We start from the raw sequence: 20,324 nt of genomic DNA on the forward strand, positions 1-20,324 counted from the left end.
TGGGGCCAAGCAAAACAAGTCTAATCACTTTTCTTTCTTTTTTTTCTTTTTTTTTTCTTTTTAATAATTAAATTTATTTATTTAACTTTTAACATTCATTTTCACAAAATTTTGGGTTACAAATTTTCTCCCCTTTTATCCCCTCCCCCCCCAAACACCAAGCATTCTAATTGCCCCTGTGACCAATCTGCTCTCTCTTCTATCATCCCTCTCTGCCCTTGTCTCTGTCTTTTCTTTTGTCCTGTAGGGCCAGATAGCTTTCTATACCCCTTTACCTGTATTTCTTATTTCCTAGTGGTAAGAACATTACAGTTGATCCTAACACTTTGAGTTCCAACTTCTTTACCTCCCTCCCTCTCCACCCCTTCCCTTTGGAAGACAAGCAATTCAATATAGGCCAAATCTGTGTAGTTTTGCAAATGACTTCCATAATAGTTGTGTTGTATAGGACTAACTATATTTCCCTCCATCCTATCCTGTCCCCCATTACTTCTATTCTCTTTTGCTCCTATCCCTTCCCATGAGTGTCAACCTCGAATTGCACTCTCCTCCCCATGCCCTCCCTTCTATCATCCCCCCCACCCTGCTTGTCCCCTTATCCCCCACTTTCCTGTATTGTGAGATAGGTTTTCCTACCAAAATGAGTGTGCATTTTATTCTTTCCTTTAGCGGAATGTGATGAGAGTAGACTTCATGTTTTTCTCTCACCTCCCCTCTTTATCCCTCCACTAATGAGTCTTTTGCTTGCCTCTTTTATGAGAGATAACTTGCCCTTTCTCCTCCCAATATATTTCTCTCTCACTGCTTGATTTCATTTTTTTTTTAAGATATGATCCCATCCTCTTCAATTCACTCTGTGCACTCTGTCTCTATGTATGTGTGCGTGTGTGCATGTGTGTGTGTGTAATCCCACCCAGTACCCAGATACTGAAATGTTTCAAGAGTTACAAATATTGTCTTTCCATGTAGGAATGTAAACAGTTCAACTTTACTAAGTCCCTTATGACTTCTCTTTGCTGTTCACCTTTTCATGCTTCTCTTCATTCTTGTGTTTGAAAGTCAAATTTTCTTTTCAGCTCTGGTCTTTTCATCAAGAATGCTTGAAAATCTTCTATTTCATTGAAAGACCATTTTTTCCCCTGAAGTATTGTACTCAGTTTTGCTGGGTAGGTGATTCTTGGTTTTAGTCCTAGTTCCTTTAACTTCTGGAGTATCCTATTCCATGCCCTTCGATCCCTTAATGTAGAGGGTGCTAGATCTTGTGTTATCCTGATTGTATTTCCACAATACTTGAATTGTTTCTTTCTAGCTGCTTGCAATATTTTCTCCTTGACCTGGGAACTCTGGAATTTGGCCACAATGTTCCTAGGAGTTTCTCTTTTTGGATCTCTTTCAGGCGGTGTTCTGTGGATTCCTTGAATATTTATTTTTCCCTCTGGTTCTAGAATCTCAGGGCAGTTTTCCTTGATAATTTCATGAAAGATGATGTCTAAGCTCTTCTTTTGATCATGGCTTTCAGGTAGTCCCAAAATTTTTAAATTGTCTCTCCTGAATCTATTTTTCAGGTCAGTTGTTTTTCCAATGAGATATTTCACATTATCTTCCATTTTTCCATTCTTTTGGTTTTGTATTGTGATATCATGCTTTCTCACAAAGTCTTTAGCCTCCATCTGTGGCATTCTAGTTTTGAAAGAACTATTTTCTTCAGTGAGCTTTTGAATCTCCTTTTCCATTTGGCTAATTCTGCTTTTGAAAGCATTCTTCTCCTCATTGGCTTTTTGAACCTCTTTTGCCAATTGAGTTAAGCTAGTTTTCAAGGTCTTAATTTCTTCAACATTTTTTTGGGTCTCCTTTAGCAGGGAGCCGATCTGCTTTTCATGCTTTTCTTTCATCTCTCTCATTTCTCTTCCCAGTTTTTCCTCCACCTCTCTAACTTGATTTTCAAAATTCTTTTTGAGCTCTTCCATGGCCTGAGCCCATTGGGTGGGCTGGGGCACAGAAGCCTTGATTTCTGTGTCTTTGCCTGATGGTAAGCATTGTTCTTCCTCATCAGAAAGGAAGGGAGGAAATGCCTGTTCACCAAGAAAGTAACCTTCTATGGTCTTATTTCTTTTCCCTTTTCTGGGCATTTTCCCAGCCAGTGACTTGACCTCTGAATATTCTCCTCACACCCACCTCGCCTCCTGATCCTCCCAGCCAGCGTTTGGGGTCTGAGATTCAAATGCTGCTTCCAGCCTTAGGGCTTTTGGCGGGGGCAGGGCTGCTATTCAGTATGAGATTGTGTTCAGGTGGTCAGGTCGGGGCAGGGCCGCCTCTCAGGCTCAGTTCCCTCAGGGCGTTTATGCACAGACCTTCCACAATGGATTCAGGCTCCCGCCCGCTTGGGGAGCCCCGGTCTGCAGCTGCCTCTCAGCTTCTACCTCCCGGGGGGGGGGGGGGCCTGAATTATGGGGGCACCGCACTTCCCTCTCAACCCGCCAAAGAGACTCTCTCACCGACCCCCGTCACCTGTGGGTGGAGGGACTTGTGCGGCTGCTGGAGATCCCGTCCCTGAAGCCTGCTCAGATCTGTTTCTATCGGTGAGGTGGCTGCAGCCGCAGCAGGTCTGGGCTGAGCTCCGCGTCTGCAGCGCAATGGACCTTTTGCGAGAGGTTTGCAGGTCCCTCTGTGGCTGGAGGGGCCCGCGTGGCTGCTAGAGATCCCGTCCCTGAAGCCCGCTCAGATCTTTTCCTCTCGCTGCCCCGGCCGCGGCAGGGCTGCACTCAGCTCCCAGTCCCGGCTCCCAGTCCGCAGCGTGAAGGACCCCCCGCGAGAGGTTTGCAGGTCTCTCCGGAACAGAAATCTCCCTCGCTCCAATGTTCCATGGCCTCTGGGTGCAGAATTCGCCATGAGTTACTTCCCTGTAGCCGTTCTATGGTTTGTGGATTCGGAGCTATGTGTATGTGCATCTTTCTACTCCACCATCTTGGCTCCACCCCCCAAGTCTAATCACTTTTTGACATGATATTGCTACCTTGAGGCACCTGTGTACAGTCAAGACTCTTTCAGGAGTCAAGGGTCCTGAGTTCAAATCATTTCTCTAAAGACTACTAACTGTGTGACCTTAGGCATCCTCTCATGTGAGTTGGACTAGCTGATCTCAGAGGTCCCTCTCAGCTTTGAATCTTATAAATATGCTTCTAAGTCTTTTCTGGACTAGGTAAAATTTGTCCCAGTATCTTCAGCTCATGCTTGCTTCTGTGATGGGTTTTGCTCTTTACTCATCATTCTGTTTTCCCTTCTCTGAACATTCTCTAGCTGTATCCTTCTTAAAATGAGGTGCTCAAAACGGAGGACAGTCCTTCAGATGGAATCTAACTAGACTTGCTCTCTTGGCCCCAGAGGCCAAGCTAGGAGCTAGAAACTATGACAAGAAGCTACAAGGGGCTGCTTTAGGCTTGATGTTCGGAATAACTGCCTAACATTTAGAGCCATCCCAAAGTAGAATGGGCCACCTTGGGAAGTAATGAGTCTTCTCTTATTGGTTGTCTTCCAGGTAGAAACTAAATGGTCACTTATTGGGAGATGTATTAAAGAAGATCCTTGATCAGGGATAGATTGAATTCAATGGCCTCTTGGGTCTCTTCCAATTCTGAAATTTGATGATTGTGTCAAAATCCAAGATTCCATTCCCATGGATATTCTCGCACTGAAGATTTAAGTCCTCTATGGCTTAGTCAAGAGGGTTAGTTTTTTTTTTGAATATTTTCCTTTTTCCCAATTGCATGTAAAAACAAATTTTAACATTAGTTTTTTAAAATTTTTGAGTTCCAAGTTCTCTCCCTCCCTCTCTTCCTGAGATGGTAAGCAATTTGATATAGGTTATACATGTGTAGTCATGCAAAACATATTTCCATATTAGTCATGTTGTGAAAGAAACCCAGACCAAGAAAAAACCCATTAAAAATAAGGAAAGTGAAAAACAGAATGCTTCAATCTGTGTTCTGACTTCATCAGTTCTTTCTCTGGATGTGAATAGCATGTTTAGTCATGAGTCCTTTGGAATTGTCTTGGACCACTGTATTGTTGAGAAAAACTAAGTCATTCACAGGTGATCATTGCATAATATCGCTGTTACTGTGTACAGTGTTCTCCTAGTTCTGCTCACATCACTTTGCATCAGTTCATGTAATTCTTTCCATGGTTTTCTGAACGCATCCTGCTCATTTTTTTTTCTTATAGTACAATAATATTCCATTACAATCATAGCTAGAAATTGTTTAGCTGTTCCCCAACTGATGGACATTTCCTCAATTTCCAATTCTTTCTCAACTAAGGGGATTTTAAAAATTAAATTTTATTTTATTTCCAGATCTACATTCTCTTTTTCTACCACCCCTTCCCCTATTTTCCCACTGAGAAAACAAGAAAATCAAAATTCCTGTTACATACATAGCCAATTTAGAAGTATCACCTGTACTCCACATATTTAAAGATGGAATTTCTAATTCAATTTTAGGCTGAACATTTTAACTATATAAGGAGAGCTGACTGGACTCCTAGTCAGTCCAGGTTATGTGGTGATTAATAGAAGAAGGGTCTTCTCAATGCTTGAAACTTATTTTAGGATCACACAGTCATAGATTAAGCCTGCAAGGATCCTGAAAGGTTTATTTCAGATCCCTCATTTTACAAATGAGGATTTACAAATCACATAGAGATTAAATGACTTGTCTAGTGTCACAGAGCTAGGACATGTCAGAGATGAAATTTGAACCCAGGCCTCTGACTTCAAATCCAGAGCTTTAGATACCAAATCCAGAACTTCAGTCTGATCCTACCAGATCCAGAACTTTACCTGCCAAGTCCAGAACCTTAGTTGGTGAATCCAGAACTTTGCCTGCCAAATCCAGAGCTTTCCTGCCCAATCCAGAACTTTAGCTACTGCTTCTCAACAAGATTATATTAGATAAACCATTTATTAAATGCTTACTACGTCAGGCATTGTGTTAAGCATTGGTAATAGAAATATGTCAGAAAAAAAGAAAAAGACAGTCCCTTCCCTGAAGGAGCTTACATTCTTAAAAAAATTTTTTTAAATTAAGTTCTATTTTATTTTTAGATCTACATTCTCTCCCACTTGTTTCCCATCCTCCCTGTTGAGAAAATGAGGAAACCCAAACTCCTGTTAACAAATATGCATAATCAAGCGAAACATATTCCCATACTGGCTATGTCCCAAAAATATACATCTCAATCTGCACTCTGAGTCCTTGATCTGTCAGTCAGAAGATGGGCAACATGTTTCATCACGAGTCCTCAAGAATTGTGGTTGATCTTGTGTTGATCAAAGTTCTTCAGTCTTTCAAAGTTGCTTGTCTTTGTAATATTGAAGGGGCATACCTTCTAATGCAGAAAGACAACACATAAAAGGGAGTAGGAATGGGGTGGAGAATGAGGTGGGAGGGTCAGGTGGAAAAATAATCAGGTTAAAAGTGGATGTGGTCCTCAACTAGAGGGTCTAAGAAGAACTCACCAATCAGAGCAGGAGGTCACAGGAATGAAGGTGGAAAAGTAATAGAAAGCTGAGCCAGGTTAGAAGTGGGCAAAACACTGAGGTATAGAGTATTGCATTTGGAGTCAAGGGACTTGGGTTCAGATCCCGGCTTTGCTATTTTATTACTTGCCAAACCTTGGGCAAGCTGGACCTCAGTTTCCCCATTTAAGATAGAACTAGATAATCTCCAAGGGTCCTTCAGCTCTAGTCCTTTCCTGGAACATAGTCTCTTGGAGCAGGGAGTGTAGTCCTTCATAATTCTGTACTCCTTGGCACCTTGTTCCCTGCCTACCCCTCCCTTTGGAAAGCTGACATTACAATCCACTCAAATATCAAAGCATAAAGGTAATTTTTATATTGAAATTTTTTTCCCTGCCTTAGCCAGGACAGTTGGACAACTTGAAATGTGAGGGGCATCATAGGGCACTTCTCTCTTCTCTATTTTTATGTCTTTTGGACAGGGGAGAGAAAAATGTAGACATTTGAAAATGTCTCTCTTTTCTGGTTGTTGTTGTTTTTTTTTAATTTTTTATTCCTTCCCAGGCAGATTGACCTTTGTCTATCTGGAATCATGGTAACATTTTCTGGCAGTGTTCTTGTTTGCTTGTCAGTTCTTGCTGGAGGTTTCCCCTTCTACTTCCTCTGTCTCAGAGGTCTTAGGGACAATGCCCCTTCTGCTCTTTCTATTGCTTCCTCAAGGATCAGCCAGCTATCCTTTGCCATTTCTTCTGGAGACCTTTCTCCCCTGGGCACTTCTGAAGCCTGTTTTCCATTGTTTTCTATCCTAAGGCTTCCTTTGCTAGCCTCCTTCTGCTCCTTGGCTGACGCCTTCCTGTGAGCAGCAAAAGACTCCAGACTAGGTAAGAGGTTTCAGATATAAACCTCCAGATTAGTTGTTGGAGGAAAAGTAATGGCTTAGCACAGTGTCTAGAATATAGTAGGCTCTTGATAAATACTCATTAAGTGAATGAATGATTCATTTTGGAGTCAGAACATCTTGGATCTTCCACGTATGTGATCTCAAGTAAGTCTGTTCAGTTCCTTGGACCTTGGCTTCCTGCTCTGTAAAATGAAGGGGCTTGGATGGTTTATTAAAGTCCCTTCCTCTGAATTCCCCATTCTGTGATTCTTGGATCTCTGAGTTCATGCCCAAGCCTCTGAATCCAATGTTTATCATCCTGGATCGAGAAGGATGCTGAAGACATCTTGGGTGAAAGGTCAAAGAATCAGAGATTTTGAGTCTCAAAGTACATTAGAAGCTAGTTAGTCTTATACTGAGGTCTCCAGAGAAGTTAAATAATTTGTTCAATCTCTCAGATGGTAAGCAGAAGGCTGGGCTTTGAATGTACCTCTTCTGGCCCCAGAGTCGCTCTTTCCTCTACATTGCACCTCCTCTCCTCAGACTTTTGTTCCTGCTTTATCTCTCTTTGCCATAACAACAAAAGCCTTCCTTTCATCCAGATTTGTCAGGTAGGAACACAATAAGCATTTATTAATCACTTATTGTGTGCCAGATCTCATGCTAAGAACTGGGGGTATAAATATAAGCAAATAGAAGGACAGTGCCTGTCCTCAAGGAGTTTATATTCTAATGGGGGAAGATGACACAAGCAAGGCAGTCTGTATTGGGTTCTCAAGTTGGAATGGGATCTGGAACAGCTGCAGATCCATGTCCCACTCTGAAGATGATTCTAGGGTCAAGGAGGCCCCCATCCTTTCTGAAAAATCTGACAATCCAAGTAGGACTCACCAGCTGACCCTGTTCTGCTGGTTTGGTCTTTGCAATTAAAAGAACTTTACTGGCGTGGTACAGGCCTCAGCTTGGTTGAGAGAGTCTTCTTTCACCAGACTGTGTCATTACTTCTTAGTTGGCTTCCCACCTCCCTCTCACATTCCTAGCTCTTTAATGCTTTCTGAAATTTGGGGCTTTGAGGATAGCTAGATGGCTTTAGGGAAGTCATTTAACTTCTCTAGGACTATTTCTCATACTTCCTCCCTCTGTGTATGGGGGGGGGGGGGAGGAGGAGCTGGAGCAGATCCAGGCTCTATCTTACCCAGTGGGGTTCCTGTTCTTTGCTCTACTTTGCTCCTCAGCTCTGGTGCCTTTTTTGACCCTTAGCTTGCTAAAGGATGGTCTCTGGGGGACCTTCTCTGGGAGGATCTGTGGTTACCAAACTCAACAGCTAAGCTACAGTGTGTGCATCCAACACACCAAGGCTGCTACCATCTCTGGGGATCTGATACCCCCGAATCTTTATAGGAGGCATTAGCAAAACTAAAGCCTTTGGAACTGGATCTGCTCATTCCTCTCCTTGCTTCCTTTCTATTTGCCTCCTCCTTCTCTTGGTCCATTCTCTATCTGCCTTTCCTTCTTTTTGACCTCTGCTTCCAGCCTTCTCTTGTAGACTTAGAGTCAAAAGACCCAAGTCCACCTACTGGCTGTGTGACCTTGGACAAATCACTTAAACTCTCTGAGCCTTGGTTGCCTCATCTGTGTAATGGGAGTGATCATTTTTGCCCTCCCTACCTCTCAGTGCTGCTTGTAAAATGTCAGTGGACACTATCATTTCTAAGCATCTCTTGCAGCTCTATCATTCTATGATTATTTTTTCCCTCTTTTATTTTCCCTTCTTTTATTCTTTTATGCTCTACCTCCCTCCCTTTCCCTGCTTCCCCATCACTGGTCTTATATCCTTTTTTACTCTTTCTTATACTTCTTTACCTTCCCTTTCTTCCTCCCTTCTCAATCTTTCACTTCCCCGTTCTGCTTCTCCCCATTCACCCTGCCTTTCTCCCATCCTTCCTCTCTCCCTTTCTTTCCTTTCCTCTCCTTTACCCCCTTTCTCCTTCTTCCTCCCATGTTCTTTTCTCCTTGCCTCTCTCCTTTCATTCTCTCCCTTTTTCTTCTTTCATCTTCTTTTCTCCTTGCCTCTCCCCTTTTACTCTCCCCTTTAACCTTCCTCCTTCCATTTTTTTCTCCTTGCCTCTCTCACTTCACTCTTCTTTCTTTCTCCTTCTCCTTCCCTTCCTTCCCTTCCCCCTCTCCCTCTCTCCCCCTGCTTCCCTCTTCAGTCTCCCTCAGCTCATCTTCTCTGACCCTGTAGCTCTCATGCATTAATTTCAGACTAAATGTAAATAAATCCATTGGATGTCATCCAATCTAGTCCAGTTTCCAGCTCCAGCTGCCCTCCCTCTGCCCTGTGGCCAGGTCTCACCCCACACCTGGCTTTACCATTGCCTTGGCTTTGGGAGAAACCATGGCCTTGGAATCATAGGGCAGTATCATAAGCATGTATGCTGGAAGGGTTTGCTTTATAAGACAGAATGGAAAAAAGGCACCTCCACCTTGACCCCAACCACTGGATTTGGTGGTGGCACTGGTACACCTCTCACACTTTTCTTTCCTTCCTATCTAGCATTCATAGGATCACAGAACTAAAGCTAGAAGTCCATCTAGTTCAATACTGTCATTTTTACAGATGAGGTCTGGGAAGTTAATGACATCCATAATTACACATGTAGTGGGCTTTAGAGGTGGGGTTTGAACCCAGAGCCAGTGCCTTTTCCACTGTTCCACAAAGAATTTCTTGTCCCTTCTTTCCTGATTCTCTTGCTTATTACCACTTCTGGAGTTTTCCTCCTCCCCTCCTCCATACTACCCGCCTCTTCTCCTTCCTCTTTCTATTACAAGAAAGTCCTTAAACAAGTCTTGAGGGACTGAAGGAATGACTGGAGAAATTCTTCTCCTCTCCCTAGAGACCAGATCTCACACTTTAGAGATAGCACATGCAAAGATGAAAGGAACAAGAGCTCTTCTCCTCACCCCACCCCCTTGCCCTTGTCCCCCCTTCCTACAGCCAAGGAGAAGAGAATTAAGCTCCAACAGCAAGGCTCAGATTCAGTGGGCTCACTCTCAGCCCAGAGGGACCTGGCCATCTCAGAGGTCCCACCCTACTTCTTGAGCCTGGCTGTCAAATCTCAGAGCAAGACTGTCATTTGCCTTGGGCAGGTATGAGCATGTCAAGCCAGTACTGCCTTGCTGTAAGCTCTAAACACTACCTACCCCTCCATTGGCCATTGGAACATTTATTCAGGCCAGGGACACCCCAGGGATCAGAAAAATCAGGGGCCCCACAGGAGCCCTTCAGACCACATAGGAACTGCTCCCAGGTAAGGAACACTAAGCCTCAGTGAAACTTGTTCTCTCTTGCTGGGGCAGATTTTTATTTCCAGGATCTGGTGGCCTGATCCCATCTCCCTCCTCCATTTCTCTAGTTGCCTGTTTTTCTCTGCACTTGGAGGCTAGTCAGAGGTAGGTAGGCACAGTATGTGAGCCCCACTGGCCTGCTCTGATTTAGTTTCTATCCCTGACTCAACGTCTGCCTGTCTTGGTCTGTCTTCTAATCCTAGAGCCTTTGTGTCTCATCTGTCTCCCATGAGTTGTCCTATGGGTCTGTCTGAACCTGTGCTTTGGCGCGTCTTTCCCTTCTGCCATGACAGAAATGGAGAGAGGAATTCCAGAGCTCCCTTTGGGAGTCCTTGTTTTCGGAGGCTGTGATTTGCTTTGGTGGGACCCAGGCTGCTCTATTCCATCCTTGCTGCTTGTGGTGACCCTTTGTCCCACAGACTTTTCTGGGCGTCCCATCCCTCTTCTTCTGGTCCCCACTCAGAAGCCTTTCTCATGCCTGGGGGTGGGGAATCATTCCCTTTTTCTCCCCAGCGTTCCAGGCTGGTTTCACTCCAAGGATCTCTGCCCCAGCCACTGTAATTGTGGGATTGGGGGTAGCTCTGTTTCTCCCACTTCCTCCCACTGTACAGAGGGTCATTCTCTATAATTATAGATGGCAGCTCTGAAAGCCCTCTCGCTCTTTGTCTCTCTCTTTTGTCTCACTCCCTTTCTCCTCTGACTTTTGCTATCTCTATCTCTCTGATTTTTTCTTCCATTGTGTCTCCTGCTCTTTTTTTTCCTTTCTGCACTCTATCTTTATCTCTCTATCTCGTTGCTGTTTGTCCTTCCTTCTGGAAGAGGATCAGTGACATCATGAGGGTGATGCCTTGACTTGTGAGTGAATTGGATTTAAGTGAGGCAGAGCTGTGCAGTCTTCAGCCTCACTTTCTCCTCTGGAGTCCCTGGAGTCCAGTGGCAAGACACAGGTTAGGATGACATGTGATGGTCTCAGTTACAATGGGAGACCTTGGCCCTTTTTAAGCTAAGGTCTTTCTCAGGTCTCAGTTTGTCTGAATACCCCATTCAGTGATCCATCTTAAAGAAAGAACCACAAGGTCATAGACCTAGTGCTGCAACAGACCCTAGAGACCATTTAGTCCTAAACCTCTCTTTAAAAATAAATGATGAGACTGAGACCCAGGGAAATTAAGTGAACTGACAAAGGTCACACAGGTAGTATCTGTCTCTCATCCTCTGTCTCTCTGACATTCTCAAAAGAGATAATGTTTGTACATCACTGGGCACAGTGCCTGACACAGAAAATGTTTAATAAATGATTATTCCTTTCTCTCCCTGCCTTCTCTCTCTACACCTCCCTGTCTATTTCTTTTTTATTGTGTCTGTTATTCTCTTTCTTTGTCTATCTATGTCCTTTCTTCTTTTTAGTTTTTCTCTCTTCCTCCCTCCTTTCTTTATAACTGTTTCTATCTCAGACAGACTCAGAGCAAGAAACAAACCCTAGAGATCTTCTTGGTCAGGGGCACTCAGCCCCTTACTTGGGTCTTGGACCCTTTTGGCAGGCTGGTGAAACCTAGGGGATTCCTCAGAATAGTTTTTTAAATGCATACAACAAAATACATAGGTGTACAAAAGAGAACAATCATGGTGAGATAGTTACCAAAATATATATATTTTAAAAGTCAAATTAATGGACCCCAGGTTAAGAACTGCTATGTGTCTGTCTTAGAGGCTCTCTGTATCTCACTGTCTCTTCTGAATTGTTGGGTCTGTCTGATCCTCTATTTCATTTTGCAGATGAGGAAACAGAGACTTTGGGAGGTCATATACCTAGTAAGCAGGAGAATTAGAATTAGAACCTGGTTCTCCTTCCTCTCTGGCCAGGGCTCATGCTGTCCTCATTGGGGTCTCTCCTTTCACTCTGTTTTTGCTTCTTCATTCTGGAACTATCTTCTGTCTTTGTGCTGTGTAACTGCAGCCCCTCCTCTAGGCCACAGTCCTCACCCCCTCCACATAACACACACAATGTGGTTTGGGAACATTCTATTTTGAGGCTGGTGCTGCTGGTGGGCAGGGCAGGGTTGGGTGGAGAACAGTGGGAAGGACAGTAGCATGAGGACCCTAAGGCAACCATGGGCAAGGGGGCCTCAAGGGAGTTGCAAATATGCACTGCCTCCTGGGAGCCGCTGGAAAATGTTTCTGAGTTATCTGTTCTCTCCTCAGCCCAAGACAAATCCTCATCTCCGCCTCTCCTGCCCGAACTGGAGGTAGCACCATCCCCCCACTTTTCAGAGGCAGCACTGGAAGAGACCCTCCTAAAGGAAGAGGCTCCTCCTATGCCCCAGGGTAATGGGCCAGGGCCCCCCCAGGCCCCGGAAAGCACTGAAACTGCCATCCCTCCAGAAGCTGTGACATGTGAGTCTAGAGGGAGGGAGGGATGCAAAGCAATTTAACAGACTTTTATGGGATGCCTCTACTGTGTATAACACAGTGCTAGTCACAGTGGGGGGATATTCAAGAAACAGAAAACAGTATATGCCTTCAAAGAGCTAAAAAGACTATCTGGGGAGATCACCCCTCCCCAACACACGTACACAAATATTTCACAGAAATGTGTGAGCATGCATGCTTACATAGTTAGAGCTTGCATGGCCCTGGGCATGTTGCTTAGCTTCTCAGTGCCTGAGACATTGCCTGAGACACAGTTTTCTAAAACTATAAATTGCAGAGCAGGTGGTAATCTTTCTGGTACAGAGAAGCATTCTCTATATGAATGAAATCACAGGTCTATTCTAAAACTGTATTTACAGCTCTATTTATACATCAGTGCATACATTCACATATACATAAATAGATATAACTATGTACTAAGACCTTTCCCTTTGTAAGTGAACTAGGGGATAAAGGAGCAGTGAAACCCTGCCCTTCTATTTTGAGGGGTCATAAGGACGGATAAGAGAAAGGGGAGAGGGGGAGAAAAGGGAACGTTCCTATCCCTCCAAGATTCTGAACCTAGCCCATGCACCTGATAGGCAAAGGTTGGAGACAACACTTTACCTGGGACTGAGGGTGGGAGAGGGTAGAGGGCTTGGTCAGGACATCCAAGGCTATGTTTTGCATTCTGGGAATCAGGGGATTTTATCTCCCTCTCTCTCTGCTCCCTTCCAAATGTGAACCATGGACATAAGGGAGAAAGAGGTCAACTTTCTGGGCCTATGGGGAGGGTAGCATGGGGTCAGAATTAGACAGATGCCCCTTATGTCTAGTGGCTTATGGTGTTTGCTTTGTGACTCAACTCTGTGTCCCCCATCCCCACCTCCAAAAGCATAGGCAGCCTCTGTGTCTACTTCCCACAGCCTTACCTCCTCTCGCCCAAGCCCTGGCCACATACACATTTGGTTCTAAGAAGAAGATTTGTGGTGTGGGAGGCAGGGTAGGGGAGATGGGAGAACCCTCAAGAACTATGGGCAGTAACTGTTCCCACCATGGTGGATGATAGAAGGACGAGGGTCCTGAACAGGGCTGAGAACTCCTGATGTAGAAACCCCCCAATTTATATGTCTGTATGTATATACATATATGTATATACATATATATATACAAATATATGTGTATATATGTATATATATATATAATCTGAGGCAGCCCCTAAAAGAATACCCAACATGAAGCCCGTCTGTATAAAGTACCTTTTTCCTCCAGTGTCTGCCAGCCCTTTGGCTTCTAGCTTCATCCCCCTCAATTTCTGTTATCTCTGTTTTGGGGTTCTCATCTCTATCATTCTTCTGTTTTCCAGGCTCCTTTCTTTTCCTCTTCCCCTCCCCCAAGGCCTCAAGCCTCTTCTGTCTTCCCATCTATCTGTTATCCCTTCAGAGTTTCCTATGGGCAGTTCTCAGTCTTCTGTCCCCTAGTGTCTGGTCTATAGTACCCATATTAGCAGTCCTTAGCCCCCTTTCCCTTATTCTCTGCCTCATCTCTTAATGTCTTGGCCCACCACTGCTACCTCTCAGTCTCCTACATTGGAATGTAGCTCCCAGGACCCCTCCCCTTGGTCCCCACCTCTCCTTTTTTGCCCCAACTCCAAGTTACAAAGAACACAGGCTTCAACAAAGAGTTCTAGAACAGGGGGTGTTGGGGAGCTAGCTAAGCAGCAAGCACCTGGTCTTCAGGCAGGACAACTTTCCAGGTTCCTAAGTTCCTAAGTGACTAGAGGGAAGGGGGTTGTTGCCCTGGGAGAAGGAAACCTTTGCAAGCAGAGATCTGGGAGCTCTGAGCAGGCTCCAGCCCCTAACCACAACGTCAGTGGTTCCCTTACCTCAAGGGAAGTGGAGGTCTCGGGAGGGTAGGGTGGGGATGGTAGAGGGACAAGGAACAGGCTGGAGGGTGGGTTAGTGGTTCAGCGCACCTCCAGAGCTGAACCAGGTGCTGCACCATGGACAGTGAATGTAGTCCCTCCATCTGAAAGTTCACCAAATAGTTCTTAAGTTCAGTGGGCTCCTTTCCTCTGTTTCCTTCTCAGCTCCCTTCCATCAAAAGTGCTGTGGCTGAAGGGCTCTGGTCTTGGGCGAAGGAGAGAGAGGGAGGGAGAGGGAGGGAGAGAGAGAGAGAGAGACAGAGACAGAGACAGAGACAGAGACAGAGACAGACAGAGAGAGACAGAGAGAGAGAGAGAGAGACAGAGACAGAGAGAGAGAGAGAGAGAGAGAGAGAGAGAGAGAGAGAGAGAGAGAGAGAGAGAGAGAGAGAAAGAGAGAGAGAATGGAGGCCCTCCTAGGTCATGGATGAGGAACTTGCAACTTTGAGTCCACATGTGGCCTTCTAGGTCCTCGGGGTAAAGGCTTTTGACGGAGTCCAAGTTTTGCAAAACAAATCCTTTTATTAAGGAGATTTATTCTATGAAAATTGGAATCAAAGGGCCACCCTTGAGGACCTAGAGGGTCACTTCTGGCCTCGAGGCTGCAGGTTCCCCACCCCTGTCCTAGGTTCTAGGGACGGGCTGGAGAACAGGAGGTGGGAAGGGCATTCCTCTCCAAACAGATGTTTCCAATAACTTCCCCCCCACCGCCAATCACGTGAAGGGCAGAAATGACTGGGGCTTGGGGGGCTGGGAGGAGCTGCCAGTTAACTGCTTCCTTGCCTATTCCTCCCCACTGTCCTCTGAGAACCGAGAACTTTTCCCTAGCTCTCTGAACAGGACAGGGAAGCTATGGTCCAGAGAAATGAGCGAGAATCTCTGGGAGGCAGTCTGGGAGGGTCAGTGTACTATCCAAATACACAATACTTAAAGTTACTGGGGTGGATTATCTTATCTCCTCCCTCCCAAATAGCCCTGGTCCTGCTGGGGAATGATGCAGTTTGGCATAGTTCAAAGAGCGCTAGAGGAGAGTCAAGAGACCTGGGTCATAGTTCAGACTCTGTGATTTGGGGTCAGTCACTTTCCCTCTGTGAGCTTCATGTTTCTCCTCTATAAAACGAGCCATTGAGACTACTAATGTTCTCTGTTTAAACATTCTTTATGTTTAAGGGTCCCTCCAATCTCAGACATTCTGTGTTTTGTGTTCTAAGTTCCCTTTCCAAGCTAACTTTTTGTGTTTAAACATTCTGTGTTCTAAGGTTCTTCACAGTTATAATATTCTATTTAAACATTCTCTATCCTAAGGTCCATCTAAGTTCTCACATGCTGTGTTTTGGGTTCTAACAGTCTGTGATCTAAGGTCCCTTCCCATTCTAACATTCTGTGTTTAAACATTCTATATTCTAAGGTCTTTCTCGTTCTGCTATTCTGCATTTGAGCATTCTCTATCCTAAGGTCTGACATTCTGTGTTCCAAGGTCCCTTTCAACTCTGACATTGTGTTCCTTTTAAACATTCTATGTTCCAAGGTTCTGTTTGAACATTCTATATGCAAAGATCCACCCAAGCTCTGATATTCCAGGCATCTATGATACTATGAATCTATGACCTAAGAAGACCTTCCTAGGGACTAACTTGGCATCCTGGGCCCATGGGGGCTCCTGGAGGCTCCCTAGCCCCTTCTCTTTTTCCTTCTCTTCCCAGGTCAGCCTCAGGGGCTTCCCTCCCCAAGGGGACTTCCTGGGCCTTCCAGCTTTACCCCGCTATTGCCCAATGGTGCTGGCCATTCCCTGGAAGCAGGAGGCCCCAAGAGGTCAGGGAATGGCACACTGGGTGGTTCCAAAGCCCACCGGAAGCTGCAGCCACACTCATCATTCGCCAGCCAGGGCAGCAAGAAGAGCAAAGGTAGCACAAAGTCATCGGCTTCCCAGATCCCCATTGAGGCTCAGGAAGGTAAAAAAAAAAAATCTTACTCCAAAATACTTTCAGAAAAGGTAAAGCTTTATATCCAGTTGCCTGAAACTGGGTGCTAGGGAAGGGTGCCCATCCCCCCACTTCCCCTACTGTCATTATAGTATAACAGGGCCACCAGGAATAGGTAAAGATGCAGTAAAGCATCAGGAAAAGAGCAGTGAATTTGTAGATCTGGTTTGATTTTGGTCTTTACTGTGTGACCCTGCACAAGTCATGTTCCCTCTCTGATCTTTAGTAGCATCCTCTGTAAACATGGGAGGGAGAGGTTTTACTCAATATTATCTAAAGCTCTTTTCAGCTTTACATATTATACACCATAATGAGAGTTGGATTTGGAATCATAGTAAAGTTTTGTCATTGTTCAGTTGTTTTCAGTCATGTTTTTAGTCATGACCCTGTTTGAGGTTTTCTTGGCAAAGATACTGGAGTGGTTTGCCATGTCCTTCTCCAGTTCATTTTACAGATGATGAAAGTGAGGCAAACAGGGTTATGGGACTTGATCAGGGCCACACAGCTAGTAAGTGTCTGAGGCTGAATTTGAACTCAGGGAAAATGAATCTTTCTGATGTCAGTCCTGGCACTTTATCTCTGCCCCTTGTAGTAAGCATTTGAGTTCAAATATAGCTTTGTTATTTACCACCCCTATGACCTTGGGAAAGTCTCTTAACCTCCTTGGGTTTCAGTTTCCATATATATATATATATATATATATATATATATATATATATATATACATGTAAAATGAGGGAGTTGGACAATAATCTCTGAGGTTCCTTCTGGCTTAATATCTCTGACCGTATGATCCTGTCACTTTCTTCTTATCGGTATACACCACTTAAAGCCAATTGGAAATATGGAATCAGTAAACCAACATTTAATTTTGTGCCCAGTCCTGTGAAGGTTCTGGGAAAAATGGAAGATTTGCTTCCCTGCCCTTGAGGCAGCTGGTGTCTCAGTGGATAGAACAATGAGCCTGGAGTCAGGAAGATCCAAGTTCAAATTTGACCTTAGATACTAACTCTGTGACCCTGAGCAAGTCACTTAACCTCTGCCTGTCTGTTTTCTCATCTGTAAAATGGGGTTAATAATAACACCTCTAACCTCCCAGGGTTATTGTGAGGATCAAATGAAATGATAATTGTCAAGTACTTAGCATGCTACCTGATACATATGAAGTGCTATATAAATTTTCTTCTTCTTATTTTTACTACTACTACTACTACTAGCTATGCGACCCTGGACAGGTCATTTCACCTCTGCCTCTATCAGTTTCTTCAAATGTAAAATGGAATAGTAACAGCACTCAGTCTTGCAGGGTTGTTAATAGAGTCAAATGAGATAATAGTTGTAAAGTGCTTAACACAATAACTGCACATAATAGATGCTGTATAAATGCTTATCTCCACCCCCCAATTAAGTCACACAAATTGGGAAAGAAGATTAATAGGAGAAAAATAATAATACAAAGAAGTAAGGAATCAAGTGTTAAATGTGTGACCCCATAGCAGAATGAAAGTGCAGCTGAACTTCAGAGAAATCAGAAAAAAATCGGTCATTTGCTTTATAGGAGTATTCTTTGTTGGACTCCTTTGAATAGTCAGTTCTCTCAAGTGAAGAAATCTAGCAGCTATCCTGATAAAGATTTAGCCCAATGTAGTGAAAAAGAGCATTGAGCCAGGAGTCAGATGCTAAGCTGGAACTAGGGTGAGGTGACTGGGGCTTTCTACTAGGGCACCAAAATTTAAAGGGCCCTGATAGCACTTTCAACTAACTTTCATCTACCTGTGTCACCAAATTAGTAAGAACAACAAATTAAAATAGGAAGTCAATACGTAATAATCCCTCCCCAAGTGTCCTGCTTAAAACCAAAGTGAGCTCAGAATCAGCCCTAGCTTACTCCCCTCACTCTGGAAGAAGCCTCCTCTACAGAGCTTCTAGACTTTCTCCTTCCCTAGTCAACTTAGTTTTTAACAGTTGATTCAAGGACATGTTTTGTGCTGTTTACTCCAGCTGTGTTGTTTGAAACTTTATTCTGCTTCCCAAAATTACTAGCTATTGCTCTGCCAAGGAAGCTTGAGTTTTCTGCTCCTGGCTTTACTAACTGACCCACTGTGTGGCTTTATGCAAACCACCTCCCCTCTCTGGGCATCAGCTTGCTGTAAAATGAAAGTTAGACTAGCTGGCTCCTGAGGTCCCTTCCAACTCTAATGATCTCTGAGTCTAGAATTGGGAAGCAGAATGATACAGGGAGAAAGAGAGTTGGATTTTGAGCCAGAGGTTGTTGTTGTTTGGTTGTGTCTGACTTTTCCAGACCCCATTTGGGGTCTTCTAGGCAGAGATATTGGAATGGTTTGCCATTTCCTTCTCTAGCTCATTTTATAGATAAGAAAATGAGGCAAACAGGCTTAAGTGACTTGACCAGGCTCACACAGCTAGTAAGTGTCTGAGGCCAGATTTAAACTCAGGAAGATGATTCTTCCTGACTCCAGGCCCAGCATCCTATCCACCCTATCACCTTGCTCATCCTTGAGTCAGAGGATCTGGGTTTAAATCTCAGCCCTGCCATGTGCTATGTGTGTGACTTTGGGTAAATGACCTTGTTTCTCTGGGCCTCAGTTTTCTCATCTGTAGAATGGGGGGGTTAGATTAGATAAGCTAGAAGGTCTCTGAAACTATGTCCCCAGCATCTTGATTTTCCCCTTCCTTCCTCTATTTCCATTTCCTTCTCACTCTTTTGTTTCCTGACCTCACCAGACTGCTGTGTACACTGCATCCTCTCCTGCCTGTTCTGCGAGTTCTTAACGCTGTGCAACATTGTTTTGGACTGTGCCACCTGCGGCTCATGCTCTGAGGACTCCTGCATCTGCTGCTGCTGCTGCGGAGGGTCAGGGGAATGTGCCGACTGTGACCTGCCCTGTGACATGGACTGCGGGATCATTGACGCCTGCTGCGAGTCGGCTGACTGCCTGGAGATCTGCATGGAGTGCTGCGGGCTTTGCTTCTCCTCTTAGCCCCTGGCCCCAGGAGATGCGCTGGGCAGAGGGGAGACTGGGGGAGGGGTGGCTTCCAGCCCAAACTGCCACTCCCCTCCACTCTCCCCGCTACAGATCAAGCTGCCTCCTTGTCAAGAATTCAATTTGGGGCTGTTCTGAACTCCGGATTGGCATGGTGAGCAGAGATAACACCAGTTTAGAGCCAGTGGATGAAAGAGATACAAGGTGGCACCATATTCATTCCCTTCTGCTCACCCCTTCCTCCTCAACCCCCAGCACCCTGGACTAAGTATGGAAATCTGATATGGGAGAATCCCATGTGGTGACAGACTTAGAGACCGAGAGGTCCCAGATAATTAGTGAATCAATCAATAAGTATTTATTAGTCTAAAGTCTTAAGGTCCCGACCTCTGCCCCTGCACCAACATAACTGAGGAGAAATTTTAGAAAGGACTGTACCTTGGAGGTAGGGCAAGACCCAGCTTCCTGTGTTGGAGTCCTCAGGACCAGGCTTCAGTACACTGTGAAAGTCAAGGGAGAGGAGCCTTGGGACCCTGCCAGCTACCAGTAATCTTGGGCTTAAGGAACTGGGGGGTTGGGTGGGGCTCCCTCGAATGTGAGCTGGATCTACCTGGATTGAAGATGGTGGAGAAGAAAAAAGGGACAAAGAGAAAGAGTCCTGAATTTCTCTACCTCTCACCACTCCTAGCCTCAGACTCTCTCTGACTCTATCCCAGCTTCTGGGGCAGCTAAATGTGAAGAAAAAAAAAGACACTTCAATTGGGGTACTCATGCCCATCCCCTCTTCCCCTTTTTTCTCTTTCCCCTTTCCTGGACTTTCCTAGGATGCTAACCTGAATAATGACCTAGGGAGAGTAAGGCAATGCCTAGAGATTGGGTATGTGTAGAGAGAATACAATGGAAAAAGGGGAAGGGAGTGGGGAACCACATGGAAGAGACTGGAATGGGTGGTGGGAGGGAAATGGTAGGGAGGGGAAGGCCTATTAGTTGCTGTAAATAAATATCTTTGCTGTTTCGCATTTCCCCAGTGTATCATTCTAGAGCCAGATCTGTGGAGCTAGAAGGGGCATGAGACATCGTGAAACCCAAATCCTTATTTTACAGATGAGGAAACTAAGTCTTGCCCAGTATCACAGAGCTAGAACCCAGTCTAGGTTTTCTGACTCCAAGAGCAGGAGTCTTTATTTGCAAAACAGATGAGATGGCCTATTTCTTAGAGCCCCTAACAATGCAATCCAATTCTATATCATTCTTGCAGGGA

The 20,324-nt window shown here is 44.8% G+C and overlaps 1 protein-coding gene across 2 annotated transcripts in view; it reads left to right on the top strand.

Moving 5' to 3' along the window:
- MDFI (MyoD family inhibitor) overlaps nt 1–20,082 on the top strand; it is a 31,330-nt gene extending 11,248 nt beyond the window's left edge. For both annotated transcript variants that reach the window (XM_072642058.1, XM_072642059.1), the window contains exons 3-5: nt 11,946–12,137; nt 15,780–16,028; nt 18,804–20,082. In XM_072642058.1, coding sequence (XP_072498159.1) covers nt 11,946–12,137; nt 15,780–16,028; nt 18,804–19,060 — 698 coding nt within the window. In that variant the 3' untranslated portion in view covers nt 19,061–20,082. The remainder of the gene's footprint in view (nt 1–11,945; nt 12,138–15,779; nt 16,029–18,803) is intronic.
- Nucleotides 20,083–20,324: the final 242 nt, after the last annotated feature.

Source organism: Notamacropus eugenii, chromosome 2, assembly GCF_028372415.1.
Source record: "Notamacropus eugenii isolate mMacEug1 chromosome 2, mMacEug1.pri_v2, whole genome shotgun sequence".
Taxonomy (NCBI): Eukaryota; Metazoa; Chordata; class Mammalia; order Diprotodontia; family Macropodidae; genus Notamacropus; species Notamacropus eugenii.